Below are 27,087 nucleotides of genomic sequence, written 5' to 3'. Positions count from 1 at the left end.
GCATTTCCTTGGGAGATCCTGGTATTTTAAAGCTCCGTTTTATTCCAGTTCTGAACGAACCTCCAAAATTTGAGTAGTTTTCCCCACGAAAAGTAGTACTATTTTGCCTTTGGTGCAGCCTGATCGGTGCCTCTACACCAGCAGCTTTTAGTAGGTATTTTCCTCGTGTATCGGTTGGAAAAAGTCCGCTGAACCAGCTAATAAAAATAAACACTTGTGGAAAATAACGTAACCATCCTCTCGCATCCCCACGCGTGCTCCGGTCCCCGCTGCACTCACCACAGCGAGGAACTTGCCAACGTAGAAATAAACGCCGTAGTGAAAGGCGAAGAGGCTGCCTATCATCAGGACAAGGATGGAGAAAAACAGCGGGAAGTCAACGACGACTTGCCCAGTCCAGTAAGCGGAGGGGTAAAGCCCCGCTATCTTCAGCTGCGTGTACGCTTTGATCTGCAAGAGGAAAAGAAAACGCCATGTTAATTGTTAATTAAAATTAACACTATGTTGATCTGCCTCGGTGTGTGAGCAGGATCTTGGTTTTCCCTCTAATACGCTGCGCTTACGGTGACGTGGCATCAGCGCGTCACCCGGTTACTGCTGATTCTAGCCGCCAAAGCAGCAAAAAGCATTTCCGTGGAAAGCAAAAGGGCTTTTCCCAAATCTGCTCCATCCCAGGCACCGAACAGCAGCCACATCCGTACTGCCTCTCATGGCAAAAGATGCTATTTAAAACACTTCTTAAGATTTCCCTCAAAATCCCAAGGTTTTTAAGTTCTTGTGCGGTCTATGCATCCACTTCTGGGAGTTTACCTTATGGTTTTCTGCATTGTCCATGGCAAAATAGGGTGGCATTCCAGTAATAATGATTCCCAGTAACACAGCTTCAAAATAGATTTCCAGTCTGAAAATTGTGTCTGGAAGATTCTGAAATATAAATCAGATTTCTTCAATACCAGAACACGTGACACACACACAAAAAAAGGCATTTAGAACTGGAACATGACCATAAATGCTAAAACATAGATTCTGTGTCTCTCAAGATCACCTGAGCTGCAGCATGAAGAAAAATACCTATGGAGGTTTCTGGAGTGTTTATAAGAGTGTCTAATAAACCCTTTGAGCATTTATCTCCTGCAGCAGGTCCCCTCCTCTCCTAAAGGCCACCCCAGCTCTGCAGAGGAGGCAGCAGACCTCCAGCATCCCCACGTGCAGCCTCCAAGAACTGCAGGTAACCCGTAACAAACCCGTAACCGCTTCCCAACAGGACATCCTCTTTCCGAGTCCCTTTTCCCTCCACTTCCACAAGCTGCAGAACAAAATCCCGGCACCTTTCAAGTCCTCTTCAATTCTGCAAAGGTCCGTACCACGACTCACTCCATGGACTTTGGCTACTGGGGCCCAATCCTTCCCGACAGCACCATGCTGAGCGCAGCCTTGGTGCTGCAGACAGCTTCTCCCTTCGTTTACGGCGTGGTTTTGCACTCCCCCTCTCACCCCAGGGATGCTTTGCCGTGTTTAAGGGTGATTTTTTGCCGTGCAGCCACGGGTGCTGCTCACCTGAACGAAGGGGTTGCTCCAGATTTGAATGCTCTCTGTCACGTTTAAATTGCGCAGAAGTAGATTGCTGACAATATTCATCAGAACTGGCAGGGAATGCACCATGGTACTGTTGAATATGACCGTGAAAACATAGTTCTGGGAAGGGAAGTATGTGCTCTATTAATTCTTCTGCACAAAGGGTAATACCCTGGGAGGGCTCTCCTATGGGCTTAATTAAACCTGAACGTTGGAAAAAATCTTTGCGCAATGAGAGTATGCTTTGCAGGAAGCTCTGGGCTGCTCAGCGTGGTTATAACACGTAACCTAATTCAGGAAAACAGTCATGCTCCTGGAGAACAAATTATTTGTACTAAATTCCCAGAATGTTTTATGCGACTGTGAGGATATGACAAATGATGCTCCAGACAATTACAGTCTGCAAAACAATACACACAATGACCCACACTTCTATGTTCTTGCTAATGCATTTAAAAATCAGACAGGAAAAAATTTAGATTAGCTAAGGGCTGCACTGTCACACTAATATTAACAGTTTGCAATGAATAAAAATGGGAACAAGAGACAGAGCTGGCACATTGCAAAGCAGTTCCTTTGCTGGAGATTAAATACGACCCCAATGTCCAAATCTTTCTGACACTCCTTCAGCGACCATACTGAAATGAATGCTTACAACCCGAGAAACTCATTTTTCTTTACACATGAGAGCACAATGGAATTATACTTCTGTCAAATTGTATAATTCAGCCAGTATAAGTAAAAAAAAAAAAAAAATAAAAAAAAAAATTCCTATACCAGATCTCTTGTGAAGTAAAATATTTCTCTTGGCTTTTCATGTGGGGAAGAAAGGTAGATGGAAGTTTTATTAGCCTACCATACTGATCATTATTTGATAATATTTCCGTTCTGTTAATACAAGCCTCTTTCCAGGCCTCTTGTATAAGCAATATTATATCATTCGATTATACGACTCAATCCGTGCCTTTCAGGCCAGAGTACAACAAACCCATCCCGTCACCAGCTGCCTGTCTGCCCTTTGGGATACGACCGAGCTGGTCTGTTCGTCTTACCTGTCTGGATTCAAGGTCAAACACGTTTAAAGCTGCGCTGTGAGGCGCAGCTGCGACGTAATCACTGTCATTGAACATCTCCAAGAGTATGTTCATGCTCCCAAGAGAGCGGACAATGTCATCGATATCCGATTCTGGTGTAAAACAGAGAAAACACGATCACTCATCACCAACTTGGAGTATTTGACACTAAATTATTGATGCATTTTCTCACTGCTATAGCCCTATGACGAAAGATCGCTGTTTCCTCACGCATGCCCACCAAAAAGAGTCCTCTGCTCTTTTGAACAACATGCACGTTTTTATTTTGGCTTCTCACTCAACAGCCTCCAAAGACTTCAAGAAAATTTTTTGGTTATACTCTCCAATTAATTTGTGCAAGTCAAACGCAGCAGCGAGGAAGCAGAGCTGCCAACGAGCGTTATCAGGATACGGTTTCGGTTGAACAGAGAATTAGCTAAGAGAGCAGGAAACCAGCAGCACTTTGATACAGCGGCTGGAGAAATGAAGTTCGATTAAGCACAAATTCCCAAGAACTCCAACAGATGCTCATTTCTATTGCCCGGATCGCTGCTACGCACTTTAAAAACATCCTAAGTTGAAATAAAAAGGAATTTTCCAAAACGCTCTGTAGCAGGATTTTAACGTTGATGTATCTAAATGTCTCCCTACCCAGTTCCTTCACACGGGTTGTCTCTGCGCCTCGAGACACAGCGAGCACAAGGCTACCAGACACGGGACGAGGAGGACGATCTCTGAACCAAACCCTACGGCACAAAGGATACTCACTCTCTACCATCTCTGGGTACTTGGAAACTCTTCATTTGGGTGAATTTCAAGGAAAAAGTTTGTCCCCAACCCCAAAAGCAGCACACACCGTCTTTCCCCACCACGTGAAACACTACGTTGAAGAGAGAGGGGGAGACGGGAGCTGCCCCCGTGGAGCATCTCTGCTCTCCTACCTGTGGAGTTCTGCAGCAGGAGACGACTCCTGTACTTGTGATAGTCCTCTCCGGGCTTCAGCAAGTACAAATCTGGGGAAAGTTTGATAGCAGCTACAGAATTTTTGATGATGTGGTGTATGAAAAATAATAAAATCTGAACTACAAGAAAAATGAGAAAAAGCAACAACCTGAAAGAAATAAAAGTTTTGATTTTACTAAAATTCAGAGAAAGCCAACCCAGTTTATGTGCATGCACATATAACATCTCCCCCCCCCCCCCAAAAAAAAGCATGTATTCAACAGTAATGAATAGCTTCTTACTTATTATTTTTTAAATGTAACTATGGGAAAAAAATTAATCGCATCCTGCCCTTTCTCTGGTGTCATTCAAACAGGTTTTGAGAATTTTGTATACAAATGAGAAAGCCCCAATACTTACATAACTCTCACACATTTATTTTCCCGCCTGAGACTAAGGAAATGAACCTTCGCTATGGTGGAAACCTGCTTCTTCCAGAGGGCTGTATTGCTCATCGCCGGCGCCTTCGTCTCCGAGAGCATCAGGAGGCTCTGCTCCATATCGTCGAGGGATTTCGTGTCCATTTCATCCTGCACTTGCTGGGAATTGAACACGCTATAATCTGTAAAAGAAGAGAGTAAAACTCTAGAGATCCGACGCTCTGACAGAGCTACGCGGTTGGAAACGGTAGGGCTGGAGAAAGGTGGCTGACCGGCAATTCCGTCCCCTTGCTATTGCAGAAGCCATCTCATCCCAGTCTCCAATTTCCAAATTCCAACTTAACCCCAAGGTCAACGACACCGACCTACCCCACGGCTCTGCATCGCACGCGCAGCAGACGCTTAAGGCAGATGATACAAACCCCTGCCACTCCAAAGGAGCAGGCTCGCCCCAGTTTCACGCCGTTAGCCTGCGTGTGCACCTGCATTGCTCAGTACCGGCACATTCAGCGGGTAAACCCTCCTACACCCACGCGAAAGCTTTGCAGGGCAGGATAGTTTACTAGTCTGTATCCCACAGAAAGCTCCAGAAAGATTAAGATTGCTTAAACCATTCACAGTTGACATCAAAAGAAGAGCTGATTAATTCTGGAGTAATATTAAGCCGTCTCAACTTTTCATTTGAATGGAAAGGTAATTTAGAGGAGGGAAAGAATGAAAAGTTCGGCTATTTCAGCCTTAAGTGCAGGCAACTAATATTACTGTTCACGCGTAAAGTTGGAAATAGATTTTATCCTGTGCATTTACACTTTCTTGAAAGTAAGCTCCATTAGGAAAATAAAGTACATTTTAAAAAGCTAGCCATAAAAAGTGCAATTGTAAAGCAAAGAAGTTAGATGTAAGTACACTGGATGAAAAATTAATTACTGCAGAGACAGCCAGTAAAAAGCTTTTCCCCTGGATCCTCCCAGAATCACTCCTCGTCCAACTCGCTGACTTCTGCGTGTTTTTCATGATAAATATTTCAGAAGCCTGGAATGCCGTGAGACTGAAGGCGCCCTGTGCTGCTGGATGCAGCCCTCTGCGAGAGGATTTTTTTATTCTTGCCTCCAGAGCAAAACTCCTTCTGGCAGCGATGCGGCGTGGGCAATTCTACACTAACGAAGACTAAATCAAATAGGAGGGAAAACAGGAAAACAGCCACGGTCCACCCCACCTGCTTGATCGATCTCTGCCTCAACTTCCAGCTTCAGATAGACATCTTCCAGCGTCGTCATGGAAACGCCGTAGGTGATAACGCCCAAATGGGAATGAGTGTCCAGGTCAGAAAACAAGCCTAGAGGCAGAGGTGAAACATGTTGGTTGCTCTGAAGCAGGGTTACATCATCTCCCAAGAGATCTTCAAGCACATCACAGGCATCCCTAAAGCCTTCTGCATGGTGGAAAAGCAGCAGGTAACGTGTAAATATGGTTGCTTAATTATGAAGACACAGGTCATGGCTTGAGAACCAAGGCTGGGATAAGCTCCTTTTAGCACAAAATTTCAGCCTCTGTGGTCAGGTATGGGAAATGCGGCATGTTCTTTATGGAAATCACCTCAGCATCCTACAGCTCAGAGCTGCCTCCCAGCTGGCTATGAGAGCCCCTCTCCTGGGAGCATCACACACAGGGACTGCGGGACAGCTCATCCTACCCAGATCCCTGCCCAGGCACAGAGCGATTTGACAAATGAAAGCACTGAGTAATTGGATGTATTTTTGTATGTATAAAAATAAATACCCAGATCTGTAAAGCCAGCTTAACTGGGCAGGAGATCCTCGACAGCATGCATAGCTTGAAGACCAAAATGATGTTCTGAGTGAGGGCACCTTGGAATAAAAAAAAAAAATGCTATCAGGCTCTTGCCAGTCCTATGAAGTGAAGGACTTGACAAAACCAGGAGCTTCAAAGCCAAGGTCCCACGGAAGGGAAATGCGAATGCGTCAAATGGGAAGAGCAGTTGGATACCCAACGATGCTCAACAGATCTCTGCAATTTCTTCTGCCCCTGGCTGAATTTCTTCTTATGGCTGAGGCATATTCCTAACCTTGGCTTCTACCTTGAAATAGTTCAGGGGAATTGATTCAATCTTACATAAAAGGTGCCTGTTTTTCAAAAGTACACGCAGTGGCTGCTAAAGGTAAAGCTAATAAATGATTAAATGGTTAAATGCAACGGGGAAAAACTCATTTATGAAATATGAGCTGCGTGTTCACATCAGTATTGATTCCCCCTTAGCTCTCCGCATAGCGCAAAGGACACACTGTTTCTTCCATTTTCTCCTGGGAGGTGAACAAGGAGCCCCGCGTAGGACTGATCAGATAATTGCTGCCATCTAGTGAAAATAAACAGATCTGTGCCGCGCTCCCTCTCGCCCGTGAATTTTAAGGCAGCGACACAATGCTCTTTGCGGCTCGCAATAAGGGGGATTGATTATTGTAGGACTTGGGGCTTTCCGGCTTCCCGCTGGAGACCAGCCCTGCTCATTAAAACGCTCTGCAAGGAGATGATGCTTCTGCAGGACAAGGGGATTCTTGGACAAAAGGGTCTCTTCACCCTTCTGCTGAAGGCACCTCCCCAGCACCCGCTGTCGGGTACCCACATCCCTCGTAACGTACCACAGCCCCCTTGGAGGAGGCAAGGAGGTCCTCACTGACTGATCGTCAGCCAAATCAGAGCCAAACGATGAGCATGTATAAAAGCATATAGAGTGGCAATGGAACAAGAATTGCAGGCTACGGCCATGCTTGATGGCTTTCTCCGTCAGCGTGTCCCGCAGCACAACAAAGACATCGATACCTGCAAACTTGTCCATGTCCTTGAGCGGCAGGGTGTACACGAGCTGCTCGTCGTTCTCTTGGATCAGGCTGGCTGCAGGTATGTGCTGTCTTATCAGCGAGGTTGTAGCTTCCGTGTTGCAGTAGGCATCGATGTGCATGCTAAAAAAATACACAAGAAATTGGGTTTTTAAAGCTTGATTTCTGCTTACACCCACATCAGAACTATCAGCCAGCAGAGCACCAAACATTCAGCATGAAGATGATAAAAGGATGTTTTTTTGGGGGGTGGGGAGTGCTGTCGTACAGATTTCAACAGAAAACAAAGAAAAGGTACTTGACGCCACGTAACAGATATCACAGAAAAAGGATACCTCAAGCGGTAGCCAATCCCCCATTTGCTTTTGAGAAAGAGAGAAGATCCAAGGCATTTTAACATCCCTTGAGAAATCACAGCTTTACGATCTAGAAACAAAACCAAAAAAATCTAAGGATTGTCAATTTACTCCAAAAACCCACTATATATTTCAAATAAAGGCATACACCACGGTTAGCGAAGCATCGCTTTTTGCTCTATAACGTGACCATCACTTATGGACTGGGTACCCCGGGCGGTTCCAGGCGGTCGCGCAGGACTCACCGGCAAGGATATCCGCCTCGTCCATGAAGTGGGTACTGAAAACGGTCACGCGATTTGCTTTTCTGTTTTTCAGGAGGTTCCAGACGATGTGCCGTGAACACGGATCCATACCCGCCGTCGGCTCATCCAGCAGTAAAACCTTTGTGCAAAAACAGGACGCGTTTGCAAAGCCACATCCACGTGCAAGGTATTGACTTCAGGAAATCCTTCCTAAGTGACAGATACTGGGCTTTGTGTTTGAAGCCTGCTAGTTAGTCCTCTAAAACATATATAAAAAACATCCTGGAGTGAGCAAGGCACCTATCTTCACTATGCTTTGAATAAATTAATCTCCTGTTGTTTCCTGTTTCCAAATGGAAAAATCATATGTCATAGTCTGTTTTATTCTGTTTCCAATACAATTACGTCTAGCAATGTATTCACTCCTTCTAGTAAGGGATGGTTAAATATGCACACACGCTTTTAAAATCCCAGCGAACTGTCACACACATCATTTTTAAATACAGGTCTAAAAGCAGTTCCCATTCCTACAGGCCAGAAATAATAGACCTGTAACACAAAAGAGCTCTCCGGCTCCGTCCCTGCTCCAAGCGCCTGGATGGTTTTGCCAGGAAAGTCTCCCACAGTTTCACTGTTGGGGACTAAACGTTACCTGCCAGAGACAACACAAAACTTGTCGTGCTATTTATTTCACAAAGAGATCAAATCCAGAGCTACTGCCATTACCGAAGTCGTTACCATCCTCAAGCATAAAGGCTGAGCTATTGATCTTAATTGTTTAAACCATAAATGAAGAAAAAAAGAGCGACAGATGCTCACAGAAATAATTTCTGCACCTTATCTATTATTAGATGCATTAGTCGGTTTTGCCAAGAGGCGTCAGCCCTGAGGTGTATTAGTGACAGCGGGTTGGGGACGGCTCCTTCGCTCTCACCTTTGGGTTCCCGAGAACAGCAACACCCACCGACAGCCGCCTCTTCTGCCCCCCACTTAATTTCTTAGCTTGATTGTCTTTGATAGGCTGCATATCCAAATCCAACAACACCTTCTGCACCTTTAAAACATAAGAACCACATTTACTGTTAAAAAAAGCTACAATTTTTTTTAACCAGATGATTAACAATTAACATTCAAATTAACTGTTCCTAATTCACAGCGTACTCCGTATCTGAACCACGCCCCCCGCTAACGAACCCGTACATCCAGAGCAGGGTCTCGAGCTCCAGCAAACCTGAAGAAGTTCCAAGGCGTCTATGCTTGAACACAAACGCTAGGATCTGAAATGTTTCATGAGTATTTCAGTTTCCTAGGAAAAATTGTAAAAAACATCTGTACCTCTCTGTATTGTACTGTAAAGTAATATTCCCCTGCAAACTCGTCTTACGGAACTGTCTGCGCAGGGTAAGGGTATTTTGCCCTACAGGTTAAAAATGAACATAAAAGACAATACTTGTGCCCAGCTGACTTACCTCTTGTATCAAATCATTCTGAGGGATTCCTTTAATCGCAGCAAATATGGAGAGATTCTCCTCCACAGTTAATATATCAAAGTGTATGTCGGACTGGGGGCACACCCCCGCTATTTGTCGCACTTCAAGCATTTCATCGATTTCAGAGACTTTGTGCCCATAGACAGAGACGAACCCTAAAAAAAAAAAAAAAAAAAAGTGAGAAAAAAAGCCAAGAGCAATCAACTGAGAGGTTTTTTTATGGTCAGAGAGCAGGCTAACAAGGACATGAATCTGAAGTGGACTCTGCCAGACATTATCCAGAGAAAAATCTGGTGCGTCCTGCAATAACCATAAAGGTTAACAGCTTTGGTTTTCAAAAGCAGGGTACCCAAAAACACCGGAGAAGCTCACCGTCCGTCGGTGGACACAGCCCGCAAAGGATGTTCATCAGCGTCGTCTTCCCGGTCCCGCTGTGCCCGAGCAGAGCCGTGATCTGACCTTCGTAGATGTCGAAGGATAAATCTGGTCCCCGAGGCAGGCGCAAGAGAAAGAGGAGATGTTAGCGACACACTCGTGGCTCCCGGAGCCGGCTCCCACCGCAGAGGTCAATTCAAATACTGACATATGGGGTATGCATTCACGCTCGGCTCGAGGGGACGCCTCACCTCCGCGCCCCGCGACCGCTGGGGCTGGGACAGTCCCTGCACTGGCTGCGTTTAAAAGCCACGCGTGGAAACGAGATGAAAAGATGAGGGAAGATGGGGCAGGGAAGATGGTATCACTAATGACACGGGCGGAGGAGGAATAGCGGGGATGATGTCAGCAGGCTTTCTTTAGTGATGGAAGGGCTCCTCTTTTTGGGGTACTATTTTAGACAAGATTACTGCCAAAGCGGTGAGAGAAGACGCACGCAAGCACATCTGCATTCATGCTCCAACGTCCCACCCCACTAAAAGAAACCAAAAAGCCCCAACTGAAACACAAAAGACCACTCAACAATTCAGCTATTGCTCCTCTGCATCTGACAAGCAGCTAAAAAGCTAAAATGTTCTTACTTCTGAGAGCCTCCACAGTTTCCCCCTTTTTCCTGAATGTTTTCTGAACACAGCTGATTCTGAAAGAAGACACGTCATTTTATAAACTATTTTAGGATCTTGATACGTCATTTTGAATGATCCACGCTTGGCAACAGTCACAACAAGATGACCATACTAAAGTGGCACCAGACACGTTGCAGACCCACAGAGGCAAGTCAAGAGACAGCACATCTTGTTGCAGAACTTAGTCCACCTCCACCCCGGTATCAGAAACCTTTTTCTGGTCACCTTCTTAGGTATTTCCTATGATGACAGACTGAGTTATTTCGAATCTGTGTTTCTTTCACGCTGTAGAGCAATGCACTAGAGGTTTCCCAACCTAGAAAAGGGCACAGCTACTCCCCAGTAATTTCACAACAGAAGACTCAACAGACAGGATATGGAAAAGAGATGTTAGTAGACCAGACTCCAAAGATGTGATTACTGACAGTGCTTGATCAAGATTAGGCAAAAGAAAGCCAGTATCTGTCTCTCCGAGAAAGGTAAAAACATTCCTTCCAGCACCACTGTTTTTCAAAATGAAAAAAATCCCAACCAGTTTATCGGAAGGCACCGTGTGGAGGATGGGTTTTGGAAGCCTGGCCACGCTGAACATGAGGATGGGGAGTGGGTTACAGGTGTGAATAGTGGGGAGGAGAACTGGGTATGAAAGAAAACAAAACCTGCACATGTAAAGATGACAAGACAGTGAGAAAATGATGGAGAGCTGGTGGAGGGATGCTACGAAGGAGTCCAGGGCAGATGAATAATGCAAAAATGGCCACAATGTTCTCATGTGAACATCAGGATTAAAACTGGACTCTTCAACCTATGGCAGATGCCCAAAGAGACAGGGACAGCACTGACAACACAAGACTCGTTCTGGTCACTAAGCTCAAATATTTGAGACTAGCCGAGCCAACCAGGAGGAGTGAAGACGCAGAGTTCCTCAACCCCCATCAGGCTATGCCACTGGAAAATGATGAAAACGAGGGCTGAAAGGAAGATACTGAAATTAATATCTGAGATACATTAAAAATATGTGACAGTCCAGATGCAAGACAACAGATGACACAAAACGCAACGCAAAAGATGAGAGCGTGGCCATCTATTCATCGGTTTTGTCTCACCCTCTTAGATACGGCAGCTGAGTAAAACCACCATGAAGTTCTCTTCTGGTCCACAGAGAACACAACAGCCTTCACACAAACCTAGAATTCAGCTTTTTCCTCCTCAAATGTGTGTTACCAGAAACGAAACCCTCCCAGAAGAGTAGGCGTTTCAACATCTGCAACCGCTTACGCCTCTCGTGGCCTCAGTGAAACTGAGGGAATGGAAAACCGGCCGGTTTTGAGAGGACTCCAACTGAAGGAATACAATCCACAAACAAACCCTTTCTTTAAGCCCAGTGATTTATCCTTGGAGAGCATCCACGTCGTTGATGGTGGGGCTTCACTGAAAATGGAAACTCGCCGTGCTGCGCGCGCGGAGGACTCTCAGCAATGCATACCATATGCCATTTGAATCCAACGATTGGAGAAACAAGAGTGATTTTTCAAATTACACATTAAATATCAGGCGATCTGCTCATTTGCACGTGGGGCACGGCAGGAATCGTACCTGATGGCTTCTTTCCCCTGAAATTCCGAAGGCACTGGCTCAACGATCTCGCTGAAACTTAAACTGCCATTGATGCTGCTCTCGTACAACTCCTTGTAATTTTTTCTGCGCTTTGACCAAAACGAGGGCTTCATAAAGAAAAACGGAGCGCGGCGGAGACCAAATTCCCCTGGATAACGAAGAGAAAAAGACAGCCTTTTTGTTTGTTGTAACTGCAACGTTACAAAATGTTGTACAAGTATAAAATACTGGTACAAAAGGAACTGCAGATATTCCTCAGCTTTTGGGTTTTCGCTATAAAAGCCATGAGCTATCCTGCTAAAGGTTTAGGAGCCAGCCCACACCCGATGCTGGAGGGATTTCATCAGCCACGTTTATATTATTTGCATTTCAGCCACGGTTCCCATCAGCAAAACTGGAATCTGCTAGCAGCGTTAAGTGTTTAAATCTATCTGCGAATCTCTTTCTACGCGAGAGAAATCCCCAGTGCTGAAAGAACAGTGACTTAAACACAGGCAACGCCAAGCCAGCGAGATCAGAGGCAAAGGCACCTGAAGGGCTTAACCAGGCATTAGTCGCAAGATTAACAACTTTATTCTACGTTTCGTGTTAAACTACTGCCGTCACAGGGAAAGGTCTGGCACAGGCAGAGCAGTCTTTAATTTTCGACCCCGTAAGAGCCAACGGCAAAGGCTGGGTTAAGGCAGTGAGGCAGCTTTTCCTCTAGAAAGAGGGAAACCCAGTTTAGCTGGCGTGCCTAAAAGCCATCGATTCCGAACATGCCAATACCCCTCCTCACATCTCGCAGTTGTAACAGAACATAAATTATTTCAGCTAAAAGTATTCCGAGTCACAGAGTAAAATATATTTGTAAAGAGCAGCATCTCCTTTCCCCACAGCTGGAATGAAGTCGGAAACGGCACCCAGCTCCACCAGCCTGGGGGCTCAGGACTTCAAGAACTGGTGATGCTGGCACAGTTCAGTTCCATTTTTCTCATGAACGTACCTGGGATAACCTGATCAAGGTAGACAGCTACAAGCAGATAAAATACGCTATCCAGCACCAATAAAATGAGAGAGATAAAGAGCGGGTAAGGACCGCGATTTAGATTTGAAAATGTTGCGCCATCTTCATAGTCTTCTAGATGCATGACCTGCCAACAAACACGGACAAGTGGAGATGTTACACACCGGCACCGTACCAGCCTGGAAAGACAGCACAGCACGGTGCAAAACTTAGCAACGGGAAAAAAATTAAAGAGATGGAGATCACAGTAACGAACACAAAGAATAACGGCTGCTTGATGGTGCACTGTATTTTGCTTGCTATTAAATTGCCGTGAGAAGCTATTAAAATAGGCATTTTTCCCCACCTTCATCAGTTTATTTAAAAAAAATAATAAAATTAAGAATATCTACGTCAAGACTTATGTGAAAACGATGCAAGATGAGTGCAATGAGGTTGCAATCGGAGGAGCAGAAGGTTATTTACCTGCGCGACACCGATCAAGAAGCTGCACTGACATAAGGGGCTGAGAATCCACACGAAAGACTTGGGGAAATCTTCCAGCAGGACAATATTAAGGCCCACAAACCCAAAAGTCAGCGTCGCCAAGAACTCCACTATACCCACGTGCTTTGACTTTTTAAATAGAGGTGTCAGCATAAGTGCAAAGAAAACCTAAGGACAGATAAAAAAAAAAAAAAAAGATAAGAAGGTATTATATTAAAAAATAAATAAATACAGGGTATAGAAATACTAAAGTGAAAAGACCATAGCTTCACTTTTGCCTCTGATAATCAAATCATTTTCCTGGTACAGTCACTAGAGCATTCACCCACCACCGTTTGGTCCTACGGCAGCTACATTTGTTCCAAATGCTTCAGCAGAGAGAACAAGATCAGATGGGAAGGGAGAAAAAAAAAAAAAACCCAAACCAAACACAGGGATGGGATGGCCGAATTCCACCAGACCAGAAATACTTACTGAAGAGATTCCGTACAGGAAAAAAAGGAGAAATATGACAAAGGCACTGCTCTGGGGAAAGAGGGAAGAGGCTGTCGCAATCACTGCCATAAGAATGGACATGACAAAAATCAGGCTCATGTAGAGCAGCACCCAAGAAAGCCTAGGAGCAAAAGGGGAAAAAAAGAACAGAAACCAGTCAATGAGTTCCCAGCCTGAATTATTCACACACAAAAATAGCTAAAACTACCAGTCTTTAATATTCCAGACAGCTGCACCAAAGGACAGGCTTGCAACAAAACAAGAGTCCCCAAATAAAGAGAGGTCTTGTAAACATCCCTATAATTGTTCTACGCATTAGAGCACACACATCAATACCCACGGCATCAAAAAGATACACAATTAGATGATTCATGGGTTTGGGTTTTTTTTTATTTTAACTTGCGTAATTAATTCCCTGGTATAACCGAAAGAGGGTAACTGAGTAGTAGGTTTCAATAATTAAAGAAATTCTATTTAAAATTTAATACACTAGTCATTCCAGTAGCCGGGCAGGGTAATAAAATCCTTTTCTTTTAAAAACAGAGCTGCAAGTCTGTGAGCAATTCTGACCTCGGGAAATAAGGGCGGTTTGTGTACAGGTAGTAAAAAATGACACGTTTTCCTCAGAAGCAAGTTTCTGAGTCATATCCAGTGGCCGATGAAAGCTGCATTACCAGCGTGCCTTTGCAGATCGCTCCCATTTCGCACTGGGAAAAGTAAAACGATTTTCTCCAGACCAGAGATGCTCTACGCTGATGCGCAAGTGGGGACAGCAGACCAACGCCGCGGGTGGAGGACTCGACTAAATAAGATTTGTCACTAAGGACGTACCGCAAACAAACAGAACTGACTGTCAGAAAAGAGCTTGGGTGCAGAAATAAAACAAAAGCAACCAGGGGGGGAATAAAAAAAAAAAAAAAAAAAAAAGACAGACAATCCCAGCTGGCTGTTACGGCGCAGCAGAGAAAGATGCTAAAACGCTGTTGGCTGCTGCAGCAAAGGGCAAAACTAAACCTGCTTTTATCTCTGCGACTATCAATGATTTCAAATTACTACATCCTCTCATTTGGGGAAAAAAATCCATTATATTGCACAGGACAATCTCCATCTTGGCAAGGAAACAATTTAAAACCCACTGCTTAGATTGCTCTGTCACGTTAAAATTATGGAATTAGATTCATTTAATTGTGTGTTGGGGAAACTGCTGATAAGCTCTGGAGAGAGACGGCAGGTTACCTGTTGAGCCACCAGAAAAGGAGATACTGAGCCAAAAATACTTAAAAACAATAAAATCAAACTACTTAAAAATCTCGCGCATCATCGCATTTAATCCCTTGAAGTCTGGCGCAACTTTACATGCATAAATGTAGCAGCATTACTCTGGCATTTACTTATTAAAATATTTCTACTTTCACAATACTGCAAGTATCTCTATGTTAGATTTTACAGAGTATCTCACTTTTAGGCTGTTTTCAGTTAATCAGACTGAAAACAATTAAAAAACTGGAGGATGGGATAAAGGAGTTTTCCTAGAGTTATTTTTTTAACTATTTCTTTATGTATTTTATATTTCTTCTATAAAGAACGGGTTACACCAAACACTCACATACCAAAAGGCAGTGTCATGCAGTCCCAATATTTTTAAGAATTCCTTCAACTTCCTCTCCTTTTCCGCCACAATATGAATTGCCAAATAATACCCAAACGGTGAGAAAGCGATCACTAGGTAAATTAAAATGATCGCACGAGGAAAATTATCTATTTCCACCACCGCGGCCTCTCCCATAACCATTGCTCTCGTCAATTCAAGTTGTTCCCAAACCGATTGATTAGTCTTCAGCTGGAAGGAGGAGAAGGAAGAGTTATTTTTGCATCGCTCCGGATTTTCCAGCCCCATCCCACCCAGCAGCACCCACGTGCCAGCACGTCGCCCCGCGCTCAGCCCGGTCTCCATCCCTGCTGACGGAGAGATCTGGACACCCCAAAACCTTACTGTCCCCAAATCCCAGTCCAAAAAGCAGGGAAATTGGAGAATATCTGAACATCTGGAGATAAAAATTAACATTTCTGCAATTCCTGTCACCTGAAATGATGAGGCTCGCTCTCACCGTGAGCGGCATGACGGGGGAGAAATAGGGAAAAAGGGCATCGCTGAGCAATACCGACACCAAAATAGCCAGGCGAATTCTGCAGCCCCTTTTGGCACAGCACCTTAAACAGCATTTTGGGGTGAGCACTGTCAAGCCTTCATGTTTTAACTGCTGTGATGTACGGATGGTTCGGGCTCATTTGGACACAACCGAAGACAAATGTCTGCATTATTCAACCGGACAAGAACATTTCTGTCCAAATTACAGCAAAACCACCTGTGAAATATTCTGCCTGCTCATCGGATCCAAGCTAATTTTTGCTATGGCATTTTACAGAATTAACAGACAACATCGAAACCACTCAGAGCCAAGGCAGTCCACGGATTTCAGTCTCCTGGGTCTTACTATGTTATCTGTTCGGAGTTACCTGTATGATTGCAGCATCGATGCAGGCTTGCAGAGCCGTAAATCCCGAGCTCCAGTACGTTACCGATTCACACCCTTTCCGCAGGTTGGAGCAACTGGCTGCGGAATAAAGCAGGGCATTTTAAAATGCAAACACCTGGAGTTACAGCCGTCCTATCCCTAACGTAAAGACGGTGCAGCTTGAGGCCATCCCTCATCAGCGGTGGAAACAACTTCCAAAAAACCAATATATGCAACATCAGGTCAAGAAAGAAAGAGAGGGAATGATTTTTCAGTCTATTCCCTTACGGATAGATGGAAGAGTGTGCACATTTACCTCTGGATTCCATGTAAATGGAAGACATAGCGACCGAATCGGGAAACCTCAGCTGGTAGGACATGGCATCGTTGAACACTACACCCACGAAGTTTGAGGGTTTAAAAGCGCTAGCCTCTTGCAGGTCCTCTTCGCTTAAATACTCCTCTGTGATGATGCCTGGGAGATACGAGAAATGATCACGTTCATTTAGGTATCAGCCCAGCAGGAAGAAAAACCGTGCAACAGTTTTAAAGAAGCATGACGTTAATCATTAGCGATTTATTTGGTTTTGGAGATACGCATATATTTAGGGTAATATTTTGGTCCCAGCGAAAGAAGTATTCTCCTGGACAGAAACCTGCAGGAGTGTCGCTCAGTAGCGAGGTAGGTAATTCAAGTTTACCCCCAAGTTTTTTCCTTTTTCCCCCATTTTTTTGCTGCTCCAACAGTTTCTGTGCCCCAATCCTGCGCCGGCTACCCAAGAGGTCATTCTCCAGCACCAGCAATTTTCAAAAAGGGCAGATTAACCAGTGCAGAGGGCTAAATATATGAAAACACAGTATTTTGCCACCGACTTCAGCAGAGGACGGGAGGAAAACGGGCTGCAAAGGCAGAAAGTGGAACCGTTTGCTCCAAGCAGCTGAGGGCACCCGTAAGGAAAATGCAGATGTTGGGCTGGGCTCTGCGGTACCTTTGAAGCATCCATACCATAAGGAAGAGAATCAAAGATACCAAACTGAAAATACATCAGAATCAGAGTGGTTCTGGAGAGATAAGTTCCCATTAGATGCGTGAGTTGCGTAGGCAAAGCACTTGGGAAAAAACAAAACAAACAAAAAAAAAAAGAAGAAAAAAAAAGAAAAATAGCTTTTAAAAGAAGAGGTGACACGGCGTTAACGGGGATCAGCATTTTTAAAAAATAATTTTAAAAATGTTGTTTTGATAGTAACAACAGGATAGCAAACACAACCTAAAATATCTGCAGGACAGCATCATCTCCTGACTTTACCCCAGGATGTCACAGGATAAGTATAAATTAGCCCTAGAGCTGCTCAGGGGCTTTTTGTACTTTGCATTTGTGTTCTCCCAAAATCCTTCCTGCAGCCATATAACACTCGTTGGCTGCAACAGGAGAATGGGAACCACTCGGAGATGGCAGTGCCAAAACATTTGCCAACGAAGCAAAAAAAAAAAAAAACCAAACCGCCTTCGCAGTCTGTTCTTTATCTGCGATGGGAAAGAAATGCTTTTTCCCAGCTCCCTCTTCAAACACAAGCCACAGCGTGAGATATACTCCGAAAAATAAAATGCTCCGAATACCATCTTCGAAGTTATCGAAAGCCACTTTCTTCATGATTTCTCGTGCCATTCGGGTTGGCGGCGTGTATCCGATGACAAAATTCACCAGCACGGAGGTATCCAGGGTGCCGAGGTTGGTGTTGGCGACCTCCCCGTATTTCCTGTGCGGATGCATCATGCTCATCAGAATCAGCCAAAACAAGAAAAAGAGTGGGAAAAGGACCTCCTGTGCAGAGAAAGAAAGAAATATGGAAAAAATCAAAGAGCGGTCGTAGAAACAAAAATTTCTGAAAGTTTATCTTAGTTACACGAAGCTTAAGAGAGGGACTGTGAGTCTACTTACTTGACTGCAGAGTTCCCTGAACGTTTTCAATGCAACTGTAATTTTAATGCCAAATCCTTCTCTGGCACTGAAGCGGGATTTTAATTGCTTGCGTTGGTAACTTAAGAAGCCATTTTAAGGTATAAAGGGATAATTCTACATGCTTCAAGTATCAGCAAACTTAGGTTATTTGGGAAGTAGCAAAACGCAAGCCACGAACCGTTCAATAAGTCTAGCCAAGGATTGTACTGTGTCTTCTTCACCTCAAAATTCATCTTGAAGTATCACGCACATCACCTACGCACAGGGCTAAACTCTCAGAAAAGATAAAAGTCTTTTGGAGAGGTCTAGTCCTGCTATACTGCAAATGTTTTTAAAGTGCACTAAAATTGCAATATGAAATCAAGGACATTTTCTGGATAGCGCCTGACACATTAGAATATGTTTTCAACCAGAGGATCAGAAAATACCTTCTGAAAAAGCCTATTTCAAACCAAAATTCAGAGCAGACCTTGAAGCTGCAGAAACATTATAATAAAACTGAGCGTTGCCTCCGACTCGAGAGCCACTTAAAGGCAGAATAACCGCAGACACGAAGACAGCAGTAAACAAGCACTCCACTTACCTGAACGCTGCTTTTTTTAGTCCTACACTTAATAAGACAGTTCTTGAACAGGAGAGCTCTGGTTTGCCTCCATACTCCTGCTTCTCTTGGAGTAGCTGGTGCCATTTTTCCAGACTGGTTTGTTTAAGGAAATAAAAAGACACAAACTAAAGCAAACCCATATGAAATGACAAAACAATTTAAAAAGCAAAAGCCAGGCAGTTACAGCATTCAGCATCTCCTATTTTTCTATTTTCATGTAAATTTTATTTTTTGTACTTTAAATGCCTTCCAATATACCTGCTAGATGCCCGTCACACGAAGAAATTGCTACTGCTCCTTTGCAACGAGAGAGCTGGGCAAACTGGCTGGGAGAGGTCTCGGGATGCAAAGGCAGCATCAGCTCTGCGCAAGCTCACGAGGCTTGAGCTAACCTGGGCTTATTTTCATTTTGCTACATACACACTACGAACCAAAGTATTTATCTCAAAGCACAATTCCAGTGTCCATCACGTGAGCTCAGGGCAGCCAGCCAGACCCATGCATCCGAAAACAAGAGCCATCTCACCCCAGGCAAACTGTTCAATTTACCGCGAGTAACCCCTTTCCGCTCTGGAGCGGATCCAACGCTACTTATTTTCCTTTTCATTATTCTTTTACCTTTTCATTAGGCCAGCTGCACAGCACAGTAGTGCTGAACATAATCTTTTGGAGAAAAAAAAAAATGGAATTAAAATAAAATTGAAAATGCTCTTCCAGGAGACAGCAGCCCGTTCCACCAGGACGTACCTGGTGAGGAACAGCAGGCTGGGGAACCACCAGGATTTTATCCCCAGTTTTGCCACCACCTTGCTGTCTGAGGTTCGGAGTCACTGGTCAACCTACATCTCTCTCCGTTTCCTCACCTGAGGAGCTGAAATAAAACCGAGAGCTGCTCAGCAGAGGCAGCACGAGAACTCGCACGGGTCTTCACACCACCACCCCGTCCCGCTCCCCGACTGCTCCGGCCATGAGTCCCACTGCAGCAACACCCACCTGCCACAGGTGAACAGCTGAGTCATTTCTCAACATTTCAGCCAAAATACAGTGCAGATTTTAAGAATTTATCCATATTCCAGGTTTTACAGCTCCCAGCAGTTATTCACAAAGTGGACTGATGGTTTTGGTGACCGCCCGTTCAGAGCAGCTCTGCAGCTGGCCCTGGTTCCTCCGTTATCTGTCAGACAATGCATGGCTCAAGCTTCCTTCCCCAGCCGTATTTTAATATGGAAATCTATTTTTGGAGTACAGACACCATCTAACTAAAGAAGCGCATGAGGTTGCTCGGATGTCAGCACTGCTGCTATGAGCTGAGCTTGAAGAACTTCAAATACACAAACTGCTTACAGGCAGACAGCGTTATCAGAGCCTGCGTTTCTCGGAGCGTAGGAGGGAAGAGAGGAGGGGAAAGGCATCCATAAGTAACCGAACCCACTGCTCACGGCTTCCTTTGCTGGGTGTCAGGGTCCCCCATGGGGCAGGACCGACCTGGGGGGGACACGGCTGCACATCACTGAAAGCAAAGCCTGGGGAAGAGACCCCACCTGGAGCGCTTCCCATAAAAGTCCACTGAATCTACTCCAAAAATAAAACATTTTTTTTTTCCTTTGATAAAAAACAAAATGAAACGCGAAATGCTTAAACGTCAACCTGTGCTAGTAACTAATTTTTGCAGGAAAAAAATGTATGCAACTCCTCTGGACGTTTTCAAGCAAGAAACGCTTCAAGATGACAGCCGCTGTAAAAATAATCAAGAGCAGCTATTGCTTACAGGTCATAAAAAATATCACGCTTCTCCCCTCTGCTCACAGCGTGCCCTGTTAAGTGCTTGGACTTCCACTGTTTGCTTTCAGGAGCAGATTCCAAGAGCACTTACAAGAGGAGAAGCTCCACCGAGGTCCTTGCCGAATGCTACACGACCGCATTAAAGCGGCCACCCCTTCCCTCACCCCACTCCTCTAGTTTATTGAAATCCAGAAAATTAGCAAAGCTGATTTAATCAATCACTAATGCCCGTTACTGCTCCTTTAATTATTTTCCATCCAGTTACAAAAAAATCCCAACCAACAGTAATACTTCCACACCTTCACTGGAACACTTCTATGCTTTACTTAACCTCCCCTGGGTTGGAGGGAAGGTCATTTTAAGAGTGTTAATTAATGTCTTGGTATTACACTTGCCATCTCCACGTAAGCTGATGAAGCTACATAACGCACAATTAAGAACACTGAAGAAATATCACTTGAATGGTGAAAAACTGTATCTGGGGAAAAAAAAAAAGAAAAAAAAAAGAAAAAAAAAAGAAAAAAAATCCAAACCCTTCGAGAAACTCCAGACCAGGAAAACGAACAGATAGGACAAACAGAAAAAGCAGCTGCCAAGACATTTATTTGAATAACATGGGACAAACAAAAATATCCTTAACCAGCAAAAGTCCCCAACAATTCAGCTGCTTCCTTCTGGTCTTGTAGTGACAGGAGAAGTGGGTGAAACACAGCAGTCTCAAGGAAATTCCTGGGTTTGTACATTCCACATGGGAGATATTTGTGCTTCTTGCGGGGGGGGGGGGAATAATGATCGTTTGATACCTAGGAAGAGTTCCCTCACTTCCCCAGACATCAACCTGGCAATGGTCTTTAAGGGTCAGTTTATGCCATTTAGTGGTGCACTAAGTGTTTTTAAAGCTAAAACCAAACCAAACAAACAAGGGGGGGGATGAGCCCCAGCTAAATGAGCTGTGGCTTGAAGGAAAAAAAAAACCAAAACAACTTATCAGTGAACAACAGCCGCAGAGAGATAAAAAAATAAGATTATTGATCTTGCTGCAAGAAGACAATCGCCTAAGTGATACTGAAGAAAAACTCTGATGTGCTCTTCACTGGCCTTAAAATATTTAAGCTAAATGCTTTATTTATGCATTTTTAAAAACGGGCGGAATTTTCTCCCTTATGGAACCCCCCCCCAGGGAAACAGCCGTCCCTCGAGCACCACGAAGCCCAGAACTGCAGGACGCTCCCCCCGAACTCACCGTCACGGAGTCGCAGCACAACGGGCTGACAGCGAGCGCAGCCGGGCCGGGCCGGGCCGCCCCCCGCACGGCTCCCCCCCACGGCTCCCCCCCACAGCTCCCCCGCACGGCTCCCCCCGCACTGCTCCCCCCCACGGCCCCCCCCCAGCTCCCCCCGCACTGCTCCCCCCCACGGCCCCCCGCACTGCTCCCCGCACAGCCCCCCGCTCCCGCAGCATCCCCGGGGCTGCAACCGCGGGGGGAGGACACCCCTCGGGCTTCCATTCCTCCCTTCCCCCCCCAAACCCTTCATATCTCGGTTCGTCACTATTTTTCACCCAGCCACGAAACCTTAATAAATACACAAATAACCCCAAAGCATTTACTCGAGTGTAATGACGCGCACCGACAGGTACAGCAAAACTCCTCCTCTTCCTCTCCCTTCTTTTCTTCCCCTTCCCGTTTTACACACCTCGGGGGGGGGGGAAGGACCGTTTCCCCCCGGTACAGCAGCCGCCCCCCCAACCTCCATCCGCGGCGGAGGGAGGGCGGAAGGGAGAACACCCCCCCCCCCCCCGGCACCACCTCCCCCCCCCCCCCCGCCGCCCCGGCACTCACCGGCCCCGCTCCGCTCGGCTCCGCTGCGGCGGGGGACGCGGCGCTCCCCGCCGGGCACAGGGCGAGGGGCCGGACTCCACCGCCCCGGGGCGGAGCGGGGCGGAACGGAGCTGCCCACGGCTGCCCCCCCCCCCCCCCCCCCGGCCGCGCATCCCCGCGGTACCCGGGCGTGGCCGCAGCGCTGTCCCGGGACGCCAACCCCCCCCCCGCCCGCCTTTCCCCCCCGGTGCCCTCCCCGCCGGGAGAGGAGGGAAAAGGGTTGGAAATACGGCCCCGGGATCCGGAGATTTACGGTTGGGTGGGAGCTGCCTCGATAAATCCAGTGCTGCTGGTTCCTGCCTGCATCCAGAAGGTCGCCAGTATTTTATTGCATTATCCAAAATATAATTAAAGCGATGAAAACGCTGCCTTGAATACAAATGCTGAATTTCTGTTGTTTACGTGTGTTGGTTCCCTACCTCAATGGCTCCACAGTGCGTGATGTTTCCCACGAGTCATTCCCCCTCCGACGACGAGTGCTCTCGTCACCCTCCGGATGGGTCCTTCGCCTTAGTCTGTGACCGGCCTTTTGCTGACAAGCGGGACGTGATCAAAACCACTGAGATCTTAATTATCCCGAGCACAATCTGATGTGCTCGTTTTCCTAAATGCCTTCTCCAAGTTGCTGAGAAAGGCTGAGCTAAAAATGAAACCCAGAGGTGTCGCTGAGCATCTGGAGTCCTGCAGCAGAGATGCTGTGTGCTTGCTCAGGAAGAAACCGTGCAGCTCCTTGTGCTCCACCAAGGACCGACAGCTTGGCTTCCTCCAGAGGAGCACAGCAGTTTGATGGAGTAGTATTTTAAAGTCCCCATCTGAGCTGGTTTTGTGCACTTGAGGAGCTGCACGAGCATCATGCACGCCTGTGCTGAAGGGCAGCTGTATAATGTTAGCACAGACTCAACGTTTTTACTTGGAAAACTGAGATCAGGAGACTCTGCATCCAGGAAGAAGAAAAGGGTCTCAAAGCGCAGTATTAAGCGTAAAGCTCGGTTTACATGAGTAGCTATCACAGCCACGCAGAAGCCTTTGCATTCACACCTTCACCTGCAGCGATGGTTGGAAATACCCAGGATTCAAGCTCCTGCCCTGGCCCCAGGGCCCTCCTTAGGCACCGGCACCCCTTGCTGCAGCCCCAGAGCAGCAGAAATCCCACGGGCTGGCACGGCGAGGTGTTGGCGAGGAGGTGTTGGCGAGGAGGTGTTGGGGAGGAGGCTCCTTCCACCAGGTGTCTCTCGAGAGCGGTGTGGCCCAGCAGCGTTTGGTCCAGGCTTCTTCAGATACCTCACATACAGAAATTTATTAAATCCCACCCGATCTTTATGCTAGCACTTCCTTTAGGGGGAAAAAAAAAAAAAGCCATCAGAAAGACTTGCTTTAACTGGAAACTTTATTTTTTTACATTAGTTTCCACCTTAAGAAAGAGCACTAGATAAAAGTACTCTAATTAAATAACGCCCTTTAGTTTTGCCTAATGAATACTGAGTAAATACAATGGCATAACTTGAGCTTCAATAAAAAAAAACCTCAAAACTTCTTATCCTCATCCATCTAGCATTAAACAGAATAGAAGCCCGTCTGGGACTGAATTCTTCTGGTCGCTTTGATGTTTGTTGTGGTCTCTGTTTATACTTAAAGAATTTGAACTACTCATATTCATGTTCTACTTGCAGAGTTTTGAACTCCTTGCAGTTCAGGGTCCTTTAGCACAACCACCACTCCATAATAGGTTCACACCTCTGCTCACCTCAAGCCCTGTCTTCAGGGAGCAGCTCAGAGCTCAGGGTGTGGAGCAATAACCCACCCTAGCACAGTTCATAGCAAGGAAAAGCGAACGGTCTGCATGCAGGATGCAGCATGCTCACATGCAAGTGCTCCAAAACATTGGGCTATGTCATGTGGGAACCTAAAACACGTTTTACTTTCAGCCAGGGGAGACACCCGCGGTACTGGGTGCTGCTGGAGCTGGAGAGCCACCGAGCACACGCGTGGCAGCATCAGTATGAGAGTCAAAACCAACCTGCAAGCGGAGTGAGAGCCTCCAGAGCGTAATTATCACCTAAAGTACTGCGATGCTTTTCATCTTCAAAGCACGTTAAAACCATTACCTAATTAATTTTTACAACAGCCCTGTATGCTCAGGTGCCTTAAACATAATCCCCATTTATAGATACAATAAGCCAAGGGTGATGTAATTTGTTCAAGGCCAAACGGATTCTGCATCTGAGGTGGGGATGGGTACTGCTTATTGCAAACAGCGGGCACCAGAAACCTCTCCAACTTACACTGCTGAGCAAAAAACCTGAAAGACAAAGAGAGCAATTTCATCTCTTTAGCTGGAACAAAGATCTACGCAACTACACCCAGGTAGTGGCACCAAACGCAACAAAGGTGCCTGAACACAGCACAAAGGTTTGGTGGGTGCAGACGATCCGATTTTCTTTCTGGAAACTGGTTTCTGCTTACAGTGGTGAGGCTTCCCCATCAGCCGCGGGGGTCTCCGTCGGCACCAAAGCCACTAACAAACAAACCGGCACCCGGCAAAACAACTCGGCAGCCTGGAACATTTATTTGAAAGTTTGGGATGTTTCTTCCTCAGTTCAGTGTAAACATGCTGTAGTTGAAAGAGTTGTTGCTTAAACTAAATTATGTAAGTTTGATGACAAAAGGTAAAATAACAAAGCATTCAGGAAAAGTAACTCTGAGCCTAACGCCAGGGCTCTCCTGGCTCCTCGGCTCCCCCCTTCCACGCCGCTTCTGCTCCGCGTGTGCAGCTAAGCAGAGCTTGAGTTTGGAATACAGAATTCAAAACTTTAAAGAAATCTTAAACATTTGAACTCTATATTTTGCTGGTGCTTATGGCAGTAAGTCTCCAGTTTGGTTTTTGTACTCAGGTGACTGACAGCTCATGCTGAAGCAGTGGGAATTTTTTCCAGTTCTCATCGCGTTGGGCTGATGGACTCTGTGCATCGCATCCGGAGCTCTGAAGCCACAAGAGCATGTGCGGAATGGCACTTCTTCCCTGCCAGGCTGTGGACGGCCATTTCTTCCACTTTCTTTTTGAAGGATCTCCTTACAGAAGTATTTCTTTAAAAAAGAAAGTTTTGCACAGGCGCTCACCTAAGGAATTCAGTGAACAGGATATTATGGAAACACAGTTCAATGCACTGCAGTTGTAATGCACTAATCCATCGTGTTTCAGAAAGGAAACATGATTAACTGAATTTCCTTTTTTTAAGTAGGTAATGACTCAGCCTTTCAAAAGTTTAAAAAAAAAAAAAAGCAATAGAATTACAAAGGCCCATTTCCAAATTCCTCGGTAGCATCCCTGCTCATCCCGCTGGTGAAAGGACTGTGCAAAACCTTCTGCAGGAGGGAGATGCCTACATCAGAACAGGCTCTGTTTCTTGCACATACAGGAGGTCGTGATTCTTCTGAAGCCGAGCACCAGCGCCAGGTTTTCTGCCTCGTGCCAGCAGCCTGCCTTCTCGCTGCTGAGGGTCTGCACTGAAGAACTGCTCTTTTCTTTCTTCGAGGGATCGTTATTAGAGACGGTGCAGGGCAGAACCGAATTACAGGTGAAAAACCAAGTTCCCCATTGTGTCCCACTTCTATTTGGAGACAGCATTTCCTGAGTGCCCAGCACTTCAGCAGAGCACAGGCGGGGAGAACAAAACCACAATAATGTGCTTGTGCCTTTTTTCATTACGGTGAGTTTTGTTCAGCTGCGCGGCAGCGTGCGGCATGCTACATCATTACGAGCATCGGGGGTGCCCGGCGTAGCACGGAGCAAGCAGGAACCGCTGCTGCTTCCCAGCTCACTTCACCTGCTGTGGTTTCATCCAGACTGAAACAAAATAAAGCTTTTTTTAAAAAAAAAACGGGTTGTCTGGATTTTTTTTTGTTGTTGTTTAATTAATCAGACGAGTTGCCAGCAACAGTTACACTCATTCTCAAAAATCAGATAGCTTTGTCTGTAAGCAATTATTCCACCCTCCAGAGCAGAGGCAATGGCTTATAAGAAGACAGAACAGGCTTTAAAGAGGAGATATACTTGATATTTACTGGAAACGATGTGTTTGCATCAATAAACCTGTATATAAGCACAAGGATGATGCATTTGCATCATCTAACGCCAGAGCCCAGATCCTCTGCCAGGGAAGCCTTTCGACAGTAATTCAGAGCACCTAATTTAGAGGCCTGCCTCTCTCTGTGAGCTAGGAGACTAAAATAAACCGTGCAAAACCCAACTTCCTTCAGCATTAACTGCTCAAAATCTGCAGCTGCACCCAGCTGCGCAGGGTGAGCTGCCACTGCCAAAGCCACCGGCTCTTTGCCACCAAAAACTTGCCCGATACTCAGAAGCAGGGCACGGTTATCAAGTACAGGCCAATACCAACAGCAATTCTTACCTGTGTAAAAATAAAAGGGTTAAAACTGCTGTTGACAATGGCAGCACTTTGCACCTCTGTAAATGGTTATACAAAATGCAAGTTCTTTAGGAGTCAGATTCGCTTATGGCACACAAGACACAAGTTTTACTCTGTGCCCTTATGCACTTTCTATAACAACATTCAAACTGGCTCAACCCAAAATTTCAGAAAAGAAATTTCAATCTTTGCCTAAGAGTTGGCACAGAGAGTTTCAGCCCAGAATAGGCTTTTATGGGAAGTCAGAAACCTCTGAAAAAACCAAGTTTTCGAACTG

General features: G+C 45.7%; 1 protein-coding gene across 7 annotated transcripts in view; it reads right to left on the bottom strand.

Annotated features, from left to right (window-relative positions):
- ABCA5 (ATP binding cassette subfamily A member 5) overlaps positions 1–22,972 on the bottom strand; it is a 34,170-nt gene extending 11,198 nt beyond the window's left edge. The window contains exons 1-25 of one of the 7 annotated variants that reach the window (XM_054846506.1): positions 22,803–22,972; positions 19,470–19,593; positions 18,702–18,815; positions 17,776–17,980; positions 16,474–16,632; positions 16,159–16,256; positions 15,252–15,481; positions 13,621–13,762; positions 13,126–13,314; positions 12,640–12,787; positions 11,634–11,802; positions 9,993–10,051; positions 9,349–9,459; positions 8,956–9,131; positions 8,421–8,540; positions 7,487–7,625; positions 7,221–7,311; positions 6,869–7,008; positions 5,247–5,366; positions 4,011–4,212; positions 3,590–3,759; positions 2,628–2,761; positions 1,558–1,695; positions 811–924; positions 280–450 (exon numbers count right to left, since the gene is read on the bottom strand). In XM_054846506.1, coding sequence (XP_054702481.1) covers positions 280–450; positions 811–924; positions 1,558–1,695; positions 2,628–2,761; positions 3,590–3,759; positions 4,011–4,212; positions 5,247–5,366; positions 6,869–7,008; positions 7,221–7,311; positions 7,487–7,625; positions 8,421–8,540; positions 8,956–9,131; positions 9,349–9,459; positions 9,993–10,051; positions 11,634–11,802; positions 12,640–12,787; positions 13,126–13,314; positions 13,621–13,762; positions 15,252–15,481; positions 16,159–16,256; positions 16,474–16,632; positions 17,776–17,980; positions 18,702–18,806 — 3,330 coding nt within the window. In that variant the 5' untranslated portion in view covers positions 18,807–18,815; positions 19,470–19,593; positions 22,803–22,972. Of the gene's footprint in view, positions 1–279; positions 451–810; positions 925–1,557; positions 1,696–2,627; positions 2,762–3,589; positions 3,760–4,010; positions 4,213–5,246; positions 5,367–6,868; positions 7,009–7,220; positions 7,312–7,486; positions 7,626–8,420; positions 8,541–8,955; positions 9,132–9,348; positions 9,460–9,992; positions 10,052–11,633; positions 11,803–12,639; positions 12,788–13,125; positions 13,315–13,620; positions 13,763–15,251; positions 15,482–16,158; positions 16,257–16,473; positions 16,633–17,775; positions 17,981–18,701; positions 18,816–19,469; positions 19,594–19,715; positions 19,888–22,112; positions 22,169–22,344; positions 22,465–22,636; positions 22,656–22,802 lie in introns of those variants that run through there. The other 6 variants (XM_054846508.1, XM_054846507.1, XM_054846509.1 and 3 more) reach the window with 6 other exon arrangements.
- Between the last annotated feature and the right edge of the window lie 4,115 nt (positions 22,973–27,087).

This window comes from Grus americana, chromosome 18, assembly GCF_028858705.1.
Source record: "Grus americana isolate bGruAme1 chromosome 18, bGruAme1.mat, whole genome shotgun sequence".
Taxonomy (NCBI): domain Eukaryota; kingdom Metazoa; phylum Chordata; class Aves; order Gruiformes; family Gruidae; genus Grus; species Grus americana.
The sequence above is the reverse complement of the archived record's forward strand: the minus strand, read 5'-3'. Positions and strand labels throughout refer to the sequence as shown.